This window comes from Hydractinia symbiolongicarpus, chromosome 1 (assembly GCF_029227915.1).
Source record: "Hydractinia symbiolongicarpus strain clone_291-10 chromosome 1, HSymV2.1, whole genome shotgun sequence".
Taxonomy (NCBI): domain Eukaryota; kingdom Metazoa; phylum Cnidaria; class Hydrozoa; order Anthoathecata; family Hydractiniidae; genus Hydractinia; species Hydractinia symbiolongicarpus.
The window spans coordinates 15,370,094-15,389,570 of record NC_079875.1 but is presented as its reverse complement, the minus strand read 5'-3'; the positions used below and the strand labels follow the sequence as shown (position 1 = coordinate 15,389,570).

General features: G+C 32.3%; 2 protein-coding genes across 3 annotated transcripts in view; one reads left to right on the top strand and one right to left on the bottom strand.

Moving 5' to 3' along the window:
- The first annotated feature begins 829 nt into the window (after positions 1-829).
- LOC130642250 (la-related protein 6-like) lies at positions 830-2,733 on the top strand. The gene has a single exon (XM_057449341.1). The coding sequence runs from the start codon at positions 982-984 to the stop codon at positions 2,392-2,394; it is 1,413 nt and encodes a 470-aa protein (XP_057305324.1). The 5' UTR covers positions 830-981; the 3' UTR covers positions 2,395-2,733.
- A 2,366-nt stretch (positions 2,734-5,099) lies between these two features.
- Positions 5,100-19,477, bottom strand: part of LOC130642132 (chromatin assembly factor 1 subunit A-B-like) — a 100,990-nt gene continuing 86,612 nt past the window's right edge. Inside the window, exons 1-15 of one of the 2 annotated variants that reach the window (XM_057449220.1) lie at positions 19,407-19,428; positions 14,625-14,736; positions 14,314-14,358; positions 12,477-12,578; positions 12,305-12,394; positions 12,126-12,217; positions 11,549-11,721; positions 10,820-11,051; positions 10,658-10,726; positions 10,114-10,236; positions 9,538-9,891; positions 8,890-8,961; positions 8,195-8,377; positions 7,637-7,880; positions 5,100-5,993 (exon numbers count right to left, since the gene is read on the bottom strand). In XM_057449220.1, the coding sequence (XP_057305203.1) occupies positions 5,590-5,993; positions 7,637-7,880; positions 8,195-8,377; positions 8,890-8,961; positions 9,538-9,891; positions 10,114-10,236; positions 10,658-10,726; positions 10,820-11,051; positions 11,549-11,721; positions 12,126-12,217; positions 12,305-12,394; positions 12,477-12,578; positions 14,314-14,358; positions 14,625-14,736; positions 19,407-19,409 (2,298 nt within the window). In that variant the 5' untranslated portion in view covers positions 19,410-19,428 and the 3' untranslated portion in view covers positions 5,100-5,589. Of the gene's footprint in view, positions 5,994-7,636; positions 7,881-8,194; positions 8,378-8,889; positions 8,962-9,537; positions 9,892-10,113; positions 10,237-10,657; positions 10,727-10,819; positions 11,052-11,548; positions 11,722-12,125; positions 12,218-12,304; positions 12,395-12,476; positions 12,579-14,313; positions 14,359-14,624; positions 14,739-19,406; positions 19,429-19,477 lie in introns of those variants that run through there. The other variant, XM_057449226.1, reaches the window with a different exon arrangement.

The window sequence follows — 19,477 nt, the reverse complement described above, 5'->3', positions numbered from 1 at the left end:
TGACAAAGGGAAATCTGAAATAGATTTGGGACACGTCATGGTATTTTAGCTTGGATACCAGACTAGGCCAAAATTTGCCAAAAATGGCGCCCCCTGTTTTTTGGTGAGGCTAGAAGGAACGTTATCTGGTGTTTTTTTTTGAATTAATGCACTGCACAAGATATGGTCGGTCTTTGATGACGTTGATAACAACAGGAAATTCTTCTCGATAAAAAAAACTTTAAGTTCTTTTTTTTTTTTCTCGACAACGCCTACCTTTTAAGACTGATCAAACAGATTAATTTATACTCCAAATCTTCAAATATATTTTCCACCTGGATTTAAAATTAAATGCATGGACTGGAAAGGAGTTTGTTGATGAAAGCAACGTGGCACAAAAAGCGGTGTTCTTAGCTGATCCAGAATCCAGAAGTGATTCAGAAATGTCCAGCTCTAAAGATTATTTAGATTGACACTCTTATGCCACGTCACGTAAGTTAACCGCTACCTATATCTCCTTCTTTTTGCTTACGGTGTAAGAATAAACTTTATCTACGAAGGAGACCGTGTAACGTGACGTATATGATTTCCACGTACGTCAAAGTTTCGTGGATGTAGAGATTTTCGTATTTTGTTTTTAAACATCTGCGTAGCTTTTTTTGTTGTACATGATTAAAATATTCCCCATGTTGCCAAGTTTCTGTCAGAGGAAAATCTTAACAAACATTTTTAAATATTAATAAAAAAACAGGGAACTATATATATAACACGAATTTCAACCAATCACAATTCGTATAACATAACTACGTCACACGTAAACAATTAAAAAGTGATGTAATTACAGAAAATATAAATGGCTGCTCGGGAAATGCCAGCCAAAAGCTTCGATCCTTTAGGGAGTGTGGTGTTATATTAAGACGAAAGTTTTGTAAAATTGTGAGTTCGACGTAAAGAACATCACAAGTTATATTATAGTTTGTCAGGTTTTAGGAAGACAACACTATGGAGGCAAAACTACCAGAAATTACAGTCCAGTCTGAGAAGTTACCAGAAACAAACTCGAGTGGTAACGGTTCAGATTCAGACGCTTCTGAAAGAATCACCAACCGTAAACTGAAGCTTGCTCCTCGCTTACAGAGACGAGACTCAGGTTCATCTGTGGGAGATGATGATGAAATGCATGAAGTCACTGACGAAGTAAAGCAGCAGATAGTCACACAAGCCGAGTATTATTTTAGTGATGAAAATTTGAAGAAGGATGGCTTTTTACTGAAGCATGTGAAGCGCAATAAAGAGGGCTACGTCAACCTGAAGCTTCTAGCATCCTTTAAAAAAATGCGATCACTATGCAGAGACTATCGAGTCATTGGAGAGGCATTGAAAAATTCTACAAAGCTAGTTGTAAATGAAACTGGGTTAAAGCTTCGTAGAGTTGAACCTCTTCCTAAAGAACTATTGGATCAAGCTCGTGTTAAGCATCTTGTGGTGTCGAAAATCCCATCTGAAAGCCCTTCAATGACATATATTACTGATGCTTTTACTGACCACAAAGACGAGGTTGTTTCAGTAAGAATCGTCAAGCCTGGCAAAAAGTTTCCTAATGACTTGCAGTCACATTTTTCAAGACATCCAGAATTACGGGATGAAATAGTCGCAGTGGTTGAGTTTGATAATCCAGATATCGCTGCTGCTGCTTTAAGCACTACTTTCTCAGACAAGTACAAGGGCCTCTGTGTTAAACTTCTTACACTTGGTCCCAAACAGGCCAAGAAAGTAGATAGTGTTGATACCGCATCTGATACTCCTATTGATTCAGATGCTAGTACTGGCAAGAAACGTAACAAGAAGAACAAGAATGGAAACCGTTTACTTGAAGTTACAGGGATAGAAGATAGCTACAGTAGCTACGCCAGCTCTTCTGATGGTGAATTCTCATCATTTAGTAGCTGCAGTAAGCGCTACAACCGTTCCCGTGGTAATTCTCCTGTAACTAGCCCTCTTATGAATCGACGTTCTGATGGAAATAACAATTCAAAAAATACATCACCAAGAGTATCACCAATGTCAAGTCCAAATGCAAGTCCAAAATTTCAAAAAAAACATAACAAAAAGAAGCATACTGACAACTCACCTGTCAGAAATGGACATACGCTCTCACCACTGGTGGCCACACATAGTCCTCGCTCCAGCCCAGAAACACAAAGAAGAACATTGAAAAGTGACAATAGCGTAGGACAAAGCGCATGGATGTTAAAGCGAATGCAGATGAATGGAAGGAAAGAAACTGAAAACATATCTATGAAAGCAGGTGCTAATAAACATCTTGATATAATTCGGCAGCCAAAAGGTCCAGATGGATCAAGTGGATTCTCAAACCATCCGATCAAAAAATTTGTTTTAATTCATGCATGTTAAACATTTTTATTACTATTAAAAAAAGGTACTGCTAAGTGACCTTTAATAAAAACGAGAGTGGTTTGGGATTATATTTATTTACATATGCTTTTTTTTCATTATTAAGCATTATTTTTTTTTAGTATATAACTTGATTGAATGTTAAAGTCTTTAAAATATGACTAACAATTATGTATATGAATATGAAATATTTTTTACTAATATAGACAAAAAACAAAATTTTCACATTATATATATTTAAACGCTTTGGTGGTTGTATAAATATTACTTAACTATGTATTTATCTTTTTGTGTATACTTCTGACTTATCTAAGATATTAAAATCTTTATCAAACAAAATGTTTATTTATGTATTCGATGCAGCTAAAATTTTTCAGCAAGAAATTTTTTTCATACATGTCACCTACAAGCAACTAATATCAAGCACGTTATTTGGACAAATCGGAAGACTACCTTATTCGTACAAATTTTGGCGAGCATTAAATTTGGCGATTGTGGTTCGAAATCGCTAAATTACGTGCTCGCCAAATTTAATTATTTTCATCCATGGTCAAAATAAATGCGTAGCTTTTAGGATAAAATGTTTTCATCGCCAAATTAAATACAATTTAAATTTAAGTCGAAATGGCCATCGCCAAATTAAATGCACGCTAAAAAAATCAATTTAGTCCATCGCCAAATTTAATGCTCGTCAAGATTTGTACGAATAAGGTACTTAAAAATTGACGATTTTAACAGAAACAGACATCATTTTAGATGACGAATAAAATGCGGAAAAAATTTCATCTTTCCTTAAATTTATGTTAATGAAAGTCTCCTCGTTATGTCAAAGTCTTGTTTGATTGAATATAGCCCCCTTCAAAATTAAAAAACGTTTTCCAGTAAAATGACCTCTGAATTTAAGAAATTTTTTATTAGTTGGCCTTAGATTGGTTTCTTATATAGAAACGTGTACCTCATTAATTTACAACTCGGGAAAAACCTCGTTAGTCATCCTTCGTTTGTTTTAAATATCCTGAAAAATTTAAAGTTTTTTATCTGATCTCTCAATGAATATTATCACATTTTTTTTACATTTCATAAACAAGTTGTTCATTGGTTCCAGAGAAATATGTTTTGAACGAAATGTTTTTGTTATCAATTAGTAATCTATATCTATTATTTATCAAAAAAGGACTTAAAGGATCCAGCGCAATTGAAATGTGGAATGACGAATTATCTCTCCTTTCATCTAACCTTTTTTGACCTTTAACTTAATTCATGTCAATAATTCTCGACGTCATGATCTTTACATAATTTGGAACATGTTTTTCAACACAGAATAGCATTATTGTTTTAAAGCTTAACTCCTGCAAAAAACAAGTTGAAAAACGGGAAAGAAAAACAAAAATAGAGCTTGGAAAGTTGTCTTATTTTTTGAAAAAATCTCGATTTTGGACGTATTTTTTTAATACATGAACATGTATTAAAGAAACGAGGGTCTGTCTTAAGCATTGATCAAAGTATGTGATGACGTAAAAATGTTTTCACCTATCCAGTTGGATATTTTGAACGCGTTCGCGTGAATAATAATACTACTTAGTTACCCTGATTATCATTCATCTCGTTCGGAGCATCTAATCGATGATGTCATAATTTCGCATAATTAGCTAAACTATGGGGTATAAAAGAACCTCCAAGCCAAAAATTTTAAGATATATATCTATATATCGAAAACCATTCAAGATTTTTTAAAAAATAAAGATTCATAGACAACTTTTCAAGCTCTTTTATATGAAAGCAACTTTCTTCGTTTTCTCTAATATCAAAAAGTAGTATTTTATATTGGACGGAATATAAGGAACCATTAAATCCTTATACACGGGGTTGACGGACACTGATTTTTGCAATTATAGGAGAAATTTGGTTTTTAGGTCAAAGGGAGGGAGGCATGCTAAAATATATTTTAGGAATTGAACTGTCACAAATAATATCGTGATAAATAAAATGTGATAAGTAACACTAATTGAAAAAAAATTTTTAGAAATCATTTTTTGGTCCAAATTTCAGACTATTTAGGCGATCTTAGGAAGGTCCCTATTTTTTAGGTTACCTTATCAGTAAAAAGTCGTCGGCAAAAATATAAGTCACTGGGACAAAATTGAGTTACTTTTTGCCAACAAAATTTTTGAATTTAGTTACTCTTTGCCAACAAAATTTTTGAATTTAGTCACTAAGAAAGAATAATTGCTTAAAACTGATAAAAGTTAGCAACAAGAAAGAAAAAATGGCAAAAAGATGGTTGGACAAAAAGTCGGAAAAAAATGTCGGCAAAAAAGTTTGGTCGGTAATGAGAAAATCGGCAAAAATCTTTACCGATTAGGTATTCAGGAATTTTACGAGGAGGGCGGGGGTCAGAAATTAGAATTGGCAGTTGTATTTTTATTGGGGTACTTTTTTTTCGGGGGGTCCAAACAAATTTGTTTGAGATCCCAGAACAATCGCCAGACATTTAAATTTTTTGCCAAAGTTCCTGGATTATTTAAAACAAATTTTAGATTAAAGAAATTTCCATGATCGTGGTCAACATGTACAACCAGAAAAACTTAGACAGACTAAAGAAACTATTTATCCACTACTCTTACAAATGAAAACACGTCCGTATTCTTTATTTAGTGTATTTTCCCATATCAACGAGAAAATTAAAAAATATGCTACAAATATCATTAATAGCCTTTATTATGGAAACACGGTACCAGTCTACATTTTAAAAGTATAAGAAAAAAAAGTCAAGTCACTACTTTTGTCATTAAGAAATTCAATAGTTACTTGAGCAATATATCCAATACTCAAATGGCGATTTTAAACCTGAGATGACTTAAATTTAAAATGTGAAACGAAACAAGCCGAACTTAAGCAGTTATCCATGAGACTTTAACCATAAAGATATAAAAACAGCATCCATAAGGTCGTTGAAAATAGATCTGATAGGGTAATTTCACGACGTGCGTTAGCGACGTCAATTTGACGTGTATTTTTTAAAAAAGATACAAGTTCGAATAATGTGACAAACAGTTTGCATAACTAATTGTCGACGGAGTTCTTCGTATTACTCGTCATGGAGGTTCATATTTTCAAAATGGCGCTCTATGCGTGTCCTCGCATCCAATCAAAGGATCGTATAATTCACACATTTGCAACGGAGATAACAACACATTACGTATCCACCTGCATTGGAGTAACCGCACACTTCTTTGGTGTCACTATTTCGTTTGTGTCTGTTTCTACAGGTGCATTTGTTACAACAATCGAATTTTCTTTCTTTTCTAATTTTTCTGCTTGAGATTTCAATAAAGGTAAACCTCCCCCCAACATCAAATCTTTCATGTCATATTTAGACAATATATCAATGTTAACAACATATCTATTTTCACGTTTATCGTTTTGGCACCGTGAAGCGACTTCATTAACAGTTTTTACGAACTGTGTTCTAGAAATAGTTGTGCGCAACTCTAAATCGTTCTCTTTTATGTAGGATATCCAGAAGGTTTGGAATGTCTTCCACATTTTCTTTATACCTGTTGTGCTACCGTGTAGAAGCTTCAGTAGGAACGGGATTGCTAAAACAAAGTATATCCAGGACAGTTACTAGAATACATATGCATATATAAATCTACTTTGGTCTAATTTAAAGGGGCCATATCCTCTTGTGCGTGCTATGCTTTACTGCCTCAATCATTCTTCGTGCAAATGAGTAAAGCTGAAATTTATATTATAGTTCACATTGACTCTCCCTAATAGTCCATAAACAACAAGTAAGCAACGGTTAACCCTAAAATAATATAGAGACTCAAGCAACAAGCTTCACCTAAAATTTTTTATATTATTTAAAAAAAAGCGTGTTAAGTTTTAGGAGAAGTAAGCGTTAACGCACATGGTTAAAAAAACCATCATGGGTTATGTTTACAGTTTATAAAAACTAAAAATTCAATTCTTTTAAGCGCCACACTTAACATAAACGCCATGCTAAGGTAAACTTGTTTACAGGCGCACTGATCACTCCTAGGCGCACTGATCACTCCTAGGCGCACTTCAATTTCGGCTATCATGTAAACAACGCATGTGTTAATCAAAATCCCGACATGCTTTCAAGTGTCCGTAAAAGTGGCGATCTCCACGTTTATTTCGTTCCTTGTTCGACCTTTTAGTTTTGTTCCAGCATTAGAAATTTATATTTTTAATTTATTTTAGGGTGAAACCTAATGTATAAGTTTCTGTATTTTTTTGATGGCTCAACTATTACTTGCAGACTATTTACTAGGGAGAATCAAACTCACGTATTTTCTTGACCAGTTAATGTAAGTTATACACAGCTTTATCTGAAAACATTTTGGCATAATTACAATAGATCCGCAAAAAATCTCTACCCTTAAGTTATATTTTTCTAGTCCATAGTTTCAATAAGGCAAAATGACCTCGACTAAATTGGAAGCTAAAAACTGGGTGGTCGATTTCAAAACAAAGTTTGAAAACCACATGTGGTGATGCTCGTTTTAATCCAACGTGCTTGAAGATAAAAATCAAATACTGATAATACATATTCACCCACATATTAAAAGAAAAACAAAACAGCCCTTAAAACATCTGCCATGTCTATCACGAAAGAGTTCTTGTAGATATATACACTTTTTTGGCGCTATTTTTTGCTATACGACAAGTTTGGTCAAATGATGTCAATAGCCTCAGACTATCCCAACACCTTTACACGTTTCTGGATAGTGTAGTGGTAGCGCAGCCGGGAACTTTTATAACAAAGTTTTTTAAAAGTTAGACGATCCGCAATTCTAAAACTCGTAGATGGTTTATCTCTTTTCAAATGGGTGAACGCACCTACATCTCGCCGGCCGGTGTCCGCCGGCTTTTTTAATTATTTTATTACTTTTAAGGCTTTTTCACCTCTCTCAAACCCAATTATTGGTTTTTTACCACACTTTTAAGTTCGTAAGCACACAGGAGGTTGACCTAATTTAGGAAACTTTTAATTCATTTAAAATAAGCTTTACAGGTTTCTGGAGATAAAAATTTGAATTTATGGGAGGGTACATCGTCATCAAAAGTGTCAGATGGACAGTCAAAAGGATGTTTTTGAAAAAAAGGTCACATTGTATGATTTTAATGCTTTTGAAGCCTAGAAAAAGAAGAACAATCGACTTTTCGCTTGGATAAACATTCTGCATGCATAAGATAAATAAAATTAACTAACCTTCCTCTGGTACAGTTTGGGGACTTTTGATTGATTTATTGGGACTATCTGTATCCATGTCTTCATCCTCCTCTTGAACAATCGGCTTGTATAACTCGATTTTCTGATATCCCTTTAAAATTGGATTTAAATCTTCAGGCTTTGTAATATATGTTATGCCAATACAAACTGGTTTTTTAGGTTTGATATGCTTTTTAATCTCAATTTCGTATGAACAAGCTTTGGCTTTTAGTTTTTCGTCCTCCTAAAACATAAATACAAATTGAAATAATATAGATTTTCAAACAAGTAAGTAAGAACTCAAACAGTAAAAGTACTAAAAACAACCTAGACACGAGCGTTTATGCTTGATTTTAATTTAAAAAGACAAAATAGAAAACGTAGAAAAAATAACTTTATAGTTTTTCCGGTCAACAAAAAGCATCAAAGATGCATGTCTTTTCAACCCACACAAAATAAACACACGTGCCCCTATCCACGTTTCCATACACTAAAGTTCCCTTGTTACTTTTCGAAACAGACAAGTTTTGTATTGGTGTTGTAGGAATAGACCGTTACCCGTCCATCACTTTGTTTTGAAGTGATAGGCTCTTTTCCTTCTTCTCCATCGTCATCCTCTTCTTCATCATCAGATGCTTTGACTCCTTCATCATCAGACAGATAACCGTGCGGTACAAAAAATCCATCACGATCTTCTTCAGTCTCTTCTTTATCTTCATCATCATCGTCATCATCACCGCCCTGTACACACATATCCGAGATATTTTAAAGTTTTTCCTGAGGCTTTTAGAACAATTTTTTTTTTATTTTCTTTTAAATACAATTCACAAGTGCAACTCTCAGAATCCTCCTTTAAACCTTTACAAAGAGCAGTTTTGCCCCAATTTTTTTTCCTAGGTTTTTATTATTATGGTTTTCATGGCTGTAACTTTACCATAGCAGGCTCCCTGATCTCCAAGACTAAAGAAATTTGGAGCTATTGCAGTTTTTTTATTTTTCATATATAGAAAAATAAAATAATGAGTTAGTGGTAAATTTTTACTTTCATTGTCACTTTAAAAAGCCCTGCAAAAAAATTTCAGAGAAAAAATGTAAAATCCTATAAATAACACAATCAAGATGCTTTCCCTAGTCCTTAGAATTGAAACGCTTAAAATTTTCACACAACTAAACAAATTCTGTGATGATGGTAAGCACATTCTAACATTAACATTATAATGTCATCACCCCTGACTAAAAATGAAAGTACATACATTATCTGAACAATCTTCTCCAGGTTCGTCAATCCATTCCTCATCACTGTCTATCTCGTAATTGAATACATCCTGTGAATATAACATGATAAAAACTTTAGGATTAACGGTGCTAAAAACTTTTACTTCAAATTCCAAGTTGAACCAAACTTAGTGATACAAACAAAGATTCAGGATAGTCGTTTTTACAGTCAAAATCAAGCAGAATCAAGGAAAAGTAAAACGTGGAATAATTAAAATAAATTAGGAAAGTTGCCACAAGGCTGCCATATTTTTTTTAGAGTCAGGATTTAAATTTTACTCTCAAGAAGAATTTTTAATCAATGTTGAGAAGATCTTGATATTTTGTTAGACAAAACAAGATTTTGGGAGATTCTGATACTGAATTTTGGTAAACAAATCCTTTTACTTTCCCAACCTTCCCCAAAATTAAATACTTTCAGATGGTTTTAAAGGATCACATGGGCATTTTTTGACTAAAATTCTAGGAGCAACACAGAAGTTAATCTAAAGTTTAATGATGTTTACAATAACTTGTACATGCGAACCCTAGGTTAAGTGATCCTTAGCATTTCTAAAATTACCATTTGTTGCACACTTCAGGATGTTAGTTAGACAAAATGTTCAGCATGCAACAAATATACGTACATTGTCTACCCCAAATGGTTTTCTTCCATTTATAAATTTACTTTTTTTACTCCAAGTGCCATAGTAAGCTGGTCTAGTGTTTTCAGAGAATTTAAGAAACTTTGCTTTATATAGATTAGTTTCTGTAAAGCTCTTTTCATCCTCAGCATCATCATTATTGTCATCTTCAATAATTACAACATCTGTTGGTGATGAACCTGTTTCTATTGGCTTCTCGCATTTATTCTTGCTTTCTAATCTTTTTTGCTCCTCAAACTCTCTTCGTAATTTTCGACGAGTAATATATATAATATTTTGGTTATTTGCTATTCTTACAGCTAGTTCTTCAAGATATAATGAAACGTCTGGGTTCAACTAAAAATCAAATTGGCTGATATTTAGTTAGTTTGATTTTGAAAGGTAAGGCATATAGGTAGCCCACATTCAAGTACAATGTTTTACGTAAATCTGTATGAACTGTATGAAGCATGTATGAAAGCTCTGAGAATTTCCTATGCTAACAATTAAAAAGAAATTTAAGGGAAAGTGATAGTAGGAGTTAATGAAAACTTGCAAAGAAAATCTAAAAAAACTCACTTCCCCTATGGATTTATCTAGTTTCTCTTTATGGAAATCCTTTCTTCTACATACAGGTGCTAAGATCATATTCGGTTTCACTTGAAATGGGATAAAGCGTTTAAAGGATTCTACTTCAGGAGCCTAAAAAGAAAAAAAGGTTATTTAAAAAATTTAGAGATAATGACGTTTTTACCAAAAATCCTTTTAATCCTGATGTCTCCTTAGCGGTTTGCACAAAACTTGCAATCCTATTCAGAGTATATATACATAAATGTTCGCTTTCCTATTTAAGTGGATTTTTCTACGGGGAGTCAAATAAGATCAGGTATGACAGAGAAACAACGTGATCATCCATGGCAAAGAAGTGGTTAAAATCCAATTCAGTAATCTCGGAAAGAAACATCAGTGCTTTAACACCAATTTTAAGAGCCTAACGGGGTGACTTGTCATAATGTCAAAAAAATTAGTGGTAGCCATTATATTAAAAATAAATTACTATAACAACTATCTTAGAAAAAATAGTATATAATATAAAATAGAGAAAATTTGTGAGACATTTTACCTTTGAAATATTTGTCGACTTTCTAAAAAAGCTTTTAAATTGCTGGGCAGCTTTTTCTTTCTTCTTTTGCTAAAAGTAAACAAGTCCTCTTTAATATAAAGAAATGTATGCTCTGCAAAGCTGCAGTTGATGCATAATCAATTCAAATGCAAGTAAGCTTACCACAGCTTCATCTTCCATTTTCTTTTTTTCTTCCTCTTGTCTTTTGACCTCTTCTTTCTGTTTCCGTTCTGCTTCTCTCTTTTCCTTCTCTGCTTCTCGCTTTAATCGTTCAGCTTCTCTTTGCTCGTCTTTTATTCGTTTTTCTTCATCTTTTCTTTTTTTCTCCTCCTCCCGTTTTTTTCTTTCCTCTTCCTTTTCTTTTTCTTTCCTCTTTTTTTCTTCTTCCTTTAACCTATTAAGGAGTTAAAATTTTCAGTGTTTTTTAAAATATATATACCACAATTTTCTTTGATATAGCTAATTTAATTATTAAAAATAATAATATCTAAACTGTACAAATAAAAAAAAAAAAAAGATTTTAACTTTCTATTGAAATTAGAAGGATTATTGTGATTGCACTTGATGAAGATATGGTTAAAGATAAAGTTTTTATAAAAAGTATATTCATATGATCTCTTGCCATCCTGATCCTATCTGTCATTAGAATTTGACCTATTATACTCAAAATCTTTTGGGGGATAATTAATTTTTTTGCGAATGCCTGACCGAATTCAGTACAATTCACAGGAGTCGATATTCACAAATTAAATCGAAAATCGCTAAATAAAAGAAATTCTTCTCCCCAAAATTACTTCTCTTAACATACTTTACATGTATTTTTCACTTTAGTGTGGCAAAAAAAATCCATACTTTGAGCCAGAAAAGAGAAATAAGAAAAAGATGACAAACCTTTCTTTTTCCTTCCTTTCGTGTTCTCTTTTCTCTTTTTCAGCTTGCTTTAGTAATTTCTCCTCTTCTTTTTTCTTTCTCTTTTCTTCAAGTTCTTTTAGTCTAGCCTGTTTTTCTTGCTCTTTCAACTCTTTAGCTTTCTGTCTTTCCTCTTTCGTCAATGAGGGTGTTTTCTACAAATTAGGTAGTATAGATGTTTTAGATAGATATTTGTGCATATTTTACATGGCTAACCTCATAAATATTGAAGGATAAACATTTTTTAATGCTCATTTTAGGCTATGCAGACACAATAGGGTCCTTTCCCTGCAAAATCCAACAGTGCACAGTGTGCCATCTCACCAGTTTCCCTCACATGGCTTGGGTTAACCTGGGGCTATGTAACTCTGACTTGCTCATGTTGAATCACCACCAAGAGAAATCAAACTCTGGTCTCAGGCACAAAGTGTGAGAGTTATAACCACTAAGCTTTGGCACCACTATGTGGTTTTCCTCAACAACTTAATTCTATTTCACAACTTCTTAATTATGTGCACAAAACAATGTGTTAAAAAATCAAGCAGGCTATTATGCTAACCTTATCTGTAGACTTTGGTGTTTTAACATTATTTTCTTTTGATGTTGGTGATTTTTCTTTAGCAATTGGTGTTGTTGTATTAGCGTTATCCTCTAATATTACAAACAAGCCTTGATTATTTAGATGAAAACAGTTTGGAAATATTAAAAGTTTTTTAATTAGACTGTAATTTTTCACACCATTTTCTACATCTATTGTTTTTGACACATCCTTTTCTGATAAACGCATAAACTCTTCCTTCGACACCTTTGGAAAAGGTAATACTGTTTCTAGAGGCAAACACAAGTAAATAAAAAAATAACAAATAAATTCTTTTTTACATTAATAGAAATTCAGTAAAAAATTGCATACCTTTAACTTCACATGGTTTTGCAGATTCTTTTAAAATTTTAGCAGTTTTTTCAGTTTTTTTTACAGCTTCTTCTTTTGGTAATTTTGGAAACGATATAGCATCTTAAAGAGAGAATTTAAGCTTTATGTTAAGACAGCATGTATATGTAACCATCGATCATTTTCCTTTAACTTTTGATTTTTTTTTCTCAAAGCCTTAGGGGTACCTAATAAGGCAAAACATTATGTTGGACTTATCCAAGAGAGCTTAAAAGTCTATTCAGCTAAGTTTTTAAAAAGTACTTTTCACTTTAAAGATAATGCCATAAATTTTTATATTTTATTAATCTGTATAAATTGTCATATTTATAAGAGCAGCAAATTTCGACTGTGTGGATTTAAAAAAGATTATTTAGGGATTATATAATTTATTGCTGATGGTAACTGATAAAAATATGGAAGTAATTATGGTATACTTAATAGAGGTGAAGTGGAAAGACCTGTTTTTGATATATTTCTCATAGGATGATATCACTGATTAAAAAAAGTTTAAAACTAGAAAAAATTAAAATTAGCACTCTTTTTACTTATATTTTATGGAGTTAAATTTAAGGAAATTTAAGTACTTATGATGAGAATTTTATATGTACAGTACAGTCTGAATGTAATCTACCGCGGACGCGAAACTCGCATGAATAGTTACACAGAACAATAGCTTTTGTTTTTTTAAGAAAATAATTGCCTCGCTGATAAACAATGACCCCACACGATCAATTGTTTAATCACAATAGGTTGAAAGATCAATTTTAGCAATCTATTTTGCGCGAACTCTTTTGAAAATTTTAATTGCAGTAATTAAGCGTATTTTTTAGATAGCATTTTAAAAGTTTATAAACGAAAAGCAACAATAGAAATGTTTTTTAGATCGCTTTTTAAAAGTTTAAAAATGAACAGCAACGATAGAAATGTTTTTTTAAATCGCATTTTAAAAGTTTAAAATCGAAAAGCTGCGATAGATATTTTTTTTAGATCGCATTTTAAAAGTTTAAAACGAACAGCGGCGATAGAAATGTTTTTTTAAATGGCATTTTAAAAGTTTAAAATCGAAAAGAGGCGATAGAAAGGTTTTTTTAATCGCATTTTAAAAGTTTAAAAACGAAAAGCGGCATTTAATAGTTGTGAACAATGCTTTTGTATGTTTCTTAGATTAAACGCGCTGGAATTTTTTTAAGTAATTAAATCAACAATACATTCTCACGCAATGTATTATAAAACTTCGCGAAAGATTTTTATTATTTAATTACTTCGCGCTAATACTTAAGGGAATAGCTTATCAATACATTTACACAATGCATCTCGCTATTAGAAAAAATATAATTGCTCCGATATTTCTTCGCGAGCGCATTGTTTTTTAACACGCAAATATAAACTCGCAAAACGCTCAAGGGATTTAATTATAACAAAAGACAAACGACTGCCGTCCTCCACGCAAAGGTGTGATATTAGCGTGTACACGGTAGATTACATTCAGACTGTACTGTAATGTATTTTCATGCATTTTGAAAAAAAACACATATGATCAACCATAATAAAAGAAAAATTAAGGAAATTTGAAGAGAAAGTTGTAAAAAATCTAATTTTTGATTAAGTTTTGAGGTGTGGCTGTTAGAAGTAATAAACAAAACATATAAATTTAAAGTTGTTTAATTTTCTTTTCTAAAATATCAAAGAATAAATTTTGGGTTTACTTTATCTCAAGTATTAAGATATAGATAAGTTGCACTTCAACTTTTCAAAACTCTGCTACTTATTTTTCCCAACCAACAAAAGACAATTTTGTTGAAAGCATTTAACGTACCTTGCTTTAGCTTTTTCTTTGGTGGACTGAGCAGACTTTCAGCAACTATATATATATTTATATATGAAACAAATTAGGTGTTATGTAATCATATGTATTATATGTAATCATATGTATAACAGCATTAAAAAAACAGCTGAAAAGCCATCGACCTTTTTTTTACTCAATACCAGATGTTTTATATTTACACCAAAAAATTATAACAGATTAATAGTTTAAACAACTGAACAGAATTGGCAGAACTACTTCAGTCAGCATAATTAGATTATCAAAGTAGAGATAAGATAATTCTGTCTGAGAAAAATAATTACCAATTTTATTCTTTTTATTTACACCATCCACTTCTATAACTTCATTTTCTTCAGTTTGTTTGTTTTCTTTATCTGTTTCCCCATTTGTGTAAGCAGATTCTATCATTTTTTTCTAAAAGATCAATTTTATAGGTGCAGGTAAGTGTATTTAATTCACACTAGCACTCGACAATTGTCGAAATTTTAACAAAGCATAGTAAGAAGGAAATGAAATATCACATTTGCAAATTTTTTTTTCTTTTATAACATAACAAAAGAAATCTTGCCCTTAGTGCATTGACTCGTAAGTTAATCATTCCATTAAAAAATCATCAATTGTTGTATCTCCTATTTTTACTCTACTTATCTGTCTGTACTTTTACAAGTTGGACTCATCTGAAAGATTTGCACAAGAAAACCCCATCTTGGTTATCTTCGACCTTCTTCTTCATTAGAAAATTTTCAATCTAGCTCCAGTCTTTTAGTGGCATGTGACCCTGTTACGTAATACTTCAGTAGCGCTTTAATTATTACTGACTGTATAGCCAGAACATATATCTTCGGGCGGCAAAGTTAAACAAAAGCTCTCTACAAACAATTTTTTTTTTGAAAAAATTTAAAATAATTTTGCATAAAGTTCTTTACTAACAATTATTTTTTTAAAAAAATAGAAATAATTCTGCATATGTTCTCACATTGCTGAGCAATTGAAGGAAAAATAAAATGTGCATGATTTTTATTTGAGACATAGGTTGTGAAAGTTACTGATTATTCAACATGTCACACATTTGTGTATGGTTTTTATTCTGAAGGGATATATTTTGGAAGGCAAATATAAGTAACAAAGTATCAAGGTGTAACTATAAGCCCATAAAAAGTTATGGAAAAAGTTAGAGGGAAGGGAGAGGGGGTTGCATCACCCCTCCCCCTCCAACACGAATAGGATTAAGGGCAGTGTGGTTACAACCTTTGTAATTTGAGACGGCACTTGGCATTTTCCGATGTAATTACTGACATATTTTCAAAACATGTACCTAACCCTAACATGTGGCAATTATTTCACATGTTAAAATCACACATGTGTAAAATATAACCAAAGATATAACAATAGAAAAAAGTATTTGTTTTTCCACAGCATAGTGGAGTTGCCTCCTACGGCAATGCAGAAGCAACAAACTAAAAAAAATTATGCACACACCTGCTGCTAAGATGTTATTTTTTTGTTTTATTGCTTAGTCGGCTAGTATATCATGTTAAATTATATTTTAAATATAAACAAATTCGTACAGAGATTGATGTGGAAGTACGTTGAATTTTTTAACTTTGTTGCGACAGTATATTAATTGTTTTTGATCAAGTCAATAATAATAATAGCAAGTAAGTCATTAATTTGTGAGCACTACTGCAATACTACGTAACGGGTCATGTGACACTAAAAAGGACTGGAGCTAGTCTGAAATTTTTAACGAACAAGATAATGGAAGTGGTCATTAAGGCAGCAAGAAAAAAAAATATTTAAAAAACGATACCTGGGGTTACATGAACTTTTAACAAAAAGTGAATATGTCATTTGGAATTTCTTATGAAAATCTTTCAGGTAAGTCTAACTTGTAAAAGTACCTCTGGATCCTTTTAACGGCGCATAACCCCCGTTATCGAAAAAAATCAACATTACATTTTTTTTATTTATTTCAAAATTCAGACGGAGTTATGAGTTTCCTGAAAATTTGGCGATATAAAACTTACTAGAAATGGAAATAATTGTACTTCAATATCTTAAATTTATTGTTTTTAGCCACCATATTTAATGATCTTGTTGGTTTCTTATTCCTGTCTAATAAGTGGGTTGTCACAATATGTTAGTGTGAAACTGTAAATAAACAAACGACCTTAACTTTAAATGAGCACTGAGATGGAGTTCAATAATATTGCCATTATGGTAGGCTCCATTGACGCCATATTTTTGGCTTGTTTTTTTTCTGTAAAACATGACATCAAAAACTGAAAATATATTTTTTCACAGAGTTTCTATTTAAAAAGGCTGAGAAGAAAAAAAATTTTCTTTTTATTCTATTGACCATTTTTTTTGGAGACCAGAGAAACCAAACGAAACAGAGAGAAGAAATCACAACATTGTCTTGTGGCTAATAATTATGATAATTAATGTTATTACGCTCTGTCTTCTTTTATTAGCATGACCCAGATTATTGCATATTATAAGCAAAAAGACCCAATGGGGGAGAATGCACATTGTGATAGTTGAAGATAGCTGAAGCATTATGGAGATAATTAAATTAAAACGTTTAAATAATTAAAAATAACACAGAAACTTTGATTGATTTATCTGATTTATCATGTTCAGAGCTTCGTTGACACATTTACAAAAGCATCCTCCCTCATTTATTATTTTTTCTGTAATGGCATGAATCCAGCTACCATGTGATCGATTTTGCTGTGCATATATTATCGCATGATTCGTGCAATGAAATGTAATGGCTGTTCTGTAGGCGAAGAGAAATTGGGGTGAGTTTGCTATTTCAATGAAACATTTGACATTTTCTGGTTGTCAGTTTTCAATAAGATTTTCAGGATAATGTTTTCTCGTGTATCAATTTTTACAATAAAATAGGCACCTCAAAAAAAATTGCCTACAGGGTGATTACATGCCTTTAACTGCCTGTCAATTGCAGAGAGGTAAAGCACCATCTTTGAAGCTAATTTATGAGATTTATTCTCCACAATAATGTATCACTTTAGGACACAAAGCAAGATACTAGGTCCAAGAGATATGAATTTTTGAAATGGTTGTCACACTTTATATGAATCAAAACGATTGTGATCGTATTGCATTCTATGATCCTGTTTTATAGTATAATCTTTTTAAAGGATCTATGTTTTGTTTTTTAAATGAACTACAGCCATGGTCTTGTTTTCTATGACGTTTTTTTGTTTCTGAACAAACTATGATGAGAATATTTTCATAACTTGATAACATTTCCATAGTAATCCCTTTGCAATCCAAAGAAATCAATTTATCTTCACATATTTAACAGGTGAATTAATGAAATATTTTACATGAAGATTTACAAATTTGTCCTGATATCACTGCCGGTGAGAGGAGTACAGTTATATTCTTTTTACAGTACCTGCCACCCAAATTAAACTATTTGTATGTTGACATTATCTATCCGTTAAAAAAGAGGACTGAAGAAGAAGAAGTATTTATTCTACAGTAATAGCATACATAAGGTAAAAGTCAAATAAATATCAAATTTACGAAGAAAATTAGGCTATCACTGTAAGGAGACCAGCATTATTAGCCTACGGCTATTACAAGATGCAGGCCACCAGTGGACTGGATAACAGGTTTGGAAATTTGGCGTAAACGATCGTTTCTCTTCCCCGACATTTCCGTGAATCAATAAAGACGGTAACGATAAATCGTTTCCCTTGGACAATATTTCAAATTATATTAATTTCTTAATATAATATATTTTTATTATAATACTTTACTACTATGGAGTAGGTGTTGTCACTAACTAGGGCGATTATGAAATGGTTCTCCACTTATTTATCGGTTTAAAGCTAATTGTTAGCGTCGTTAACGTATCGTATCCACAAGGTCTACTTCGCGGAACGAAAAGACAAATTTTCAGGCCTGGATAAGACGCAAGTGGACAATATTTATTGGTAGAATGGGATAAAGGTCAAAGCTAGGTTTTAAAGCTGCTTTCTTCAAGAATTTTTTTTTCAGAATGGAACGGAACAGATGCATACTTAAAATGCTTACATAATGCAAATGTAAAATCTTCTTGTCCGTTCCATTCCAAGCCAAGTATAATCAAGTTCACCTTTTTCTTTACGTTGTGTAGGGAAACAACAAGTAGAAAATTTAATTTTGTGGGAATTATGCAGTATGTGTACATTCTGTATTGAAACATGTGCAATAGTATGAAATGTTCTTGTCCAAGATTAAAAATGTGCTATTCAACATTTAAAACTAATATTTACCTACTATGATGGAGTAAAAGTCATAGAAAAATGAATCAAGAAGTGTCAATGCAATAAAAGATATTATTATATATTTATTATTTGGAAAGAATGTAGCTACATATCAAAAATCGCCTTTTTTGGTAAAAAAAGTGAGAATAACAAATCGTGAGACAGTCAGATTCTTTAGCAAAACAGGTCCAACGGCAATACTGTGGGACTCGGCAGGTATGCCTTCTTTCAGCCATGCCAACAGACCTTTTTAAATGTTTACATTTTAACAGATAGCCCTTCTGACTTTAACAACTGCATGGCAGGCAGAAAAATGCCAGAGCTATTATTGAGTGTGTAGATTAAAAACTTTTAATTGACTATTTATATAAAGTTTAATACATTCAAGCAAAAAAACAGACTGAAAAAGAGCTCACTTTACCTAGTGCCTGCATCTTTCTGCCTTTCATGCAATTGCCAAAGCTAAAAGGGGCTTACCAGGAATAATGTAAACGTTCAAAAGGTCTATTACAAAATGCAGCGCACTTGTTAGTTGAAATGCAAGGACAGAGCTATCTGGTCAATAATTTTCAGAGCCTTCGTAACCTAAATAACATTGGGACACAATCGCAAAATTAGGGGACAAAAGTACACAAACAGGTCATCTGTGTTGGAAACTTTTTATATAGTTCGCTAGATATAGCTAAGATGCTTGATGATACTTTTAAAAATTAGGGGTGGTAAACTAGTGCAAAAAATAGAGTTAACTCTAACTAAGTCCAACAAAGAAGAAAATTCGACAACACAATAAGTCTTGTTTACCATTATCCATTTCCAGTTTTATATCAGGGTCATCCCCGTCGCGCAATGCGCAAGCATTTCCCGCCACAAAC

Excerpts from the sequence above, each read along its gene's own strand:
- LOC130642250 (XM_057449341.1), top strand. The coding sequence starts at position 982 with ATGGAGGCAAAACTACCAGAAATTACAGTCCAGTCTGAGAAGTTACCA.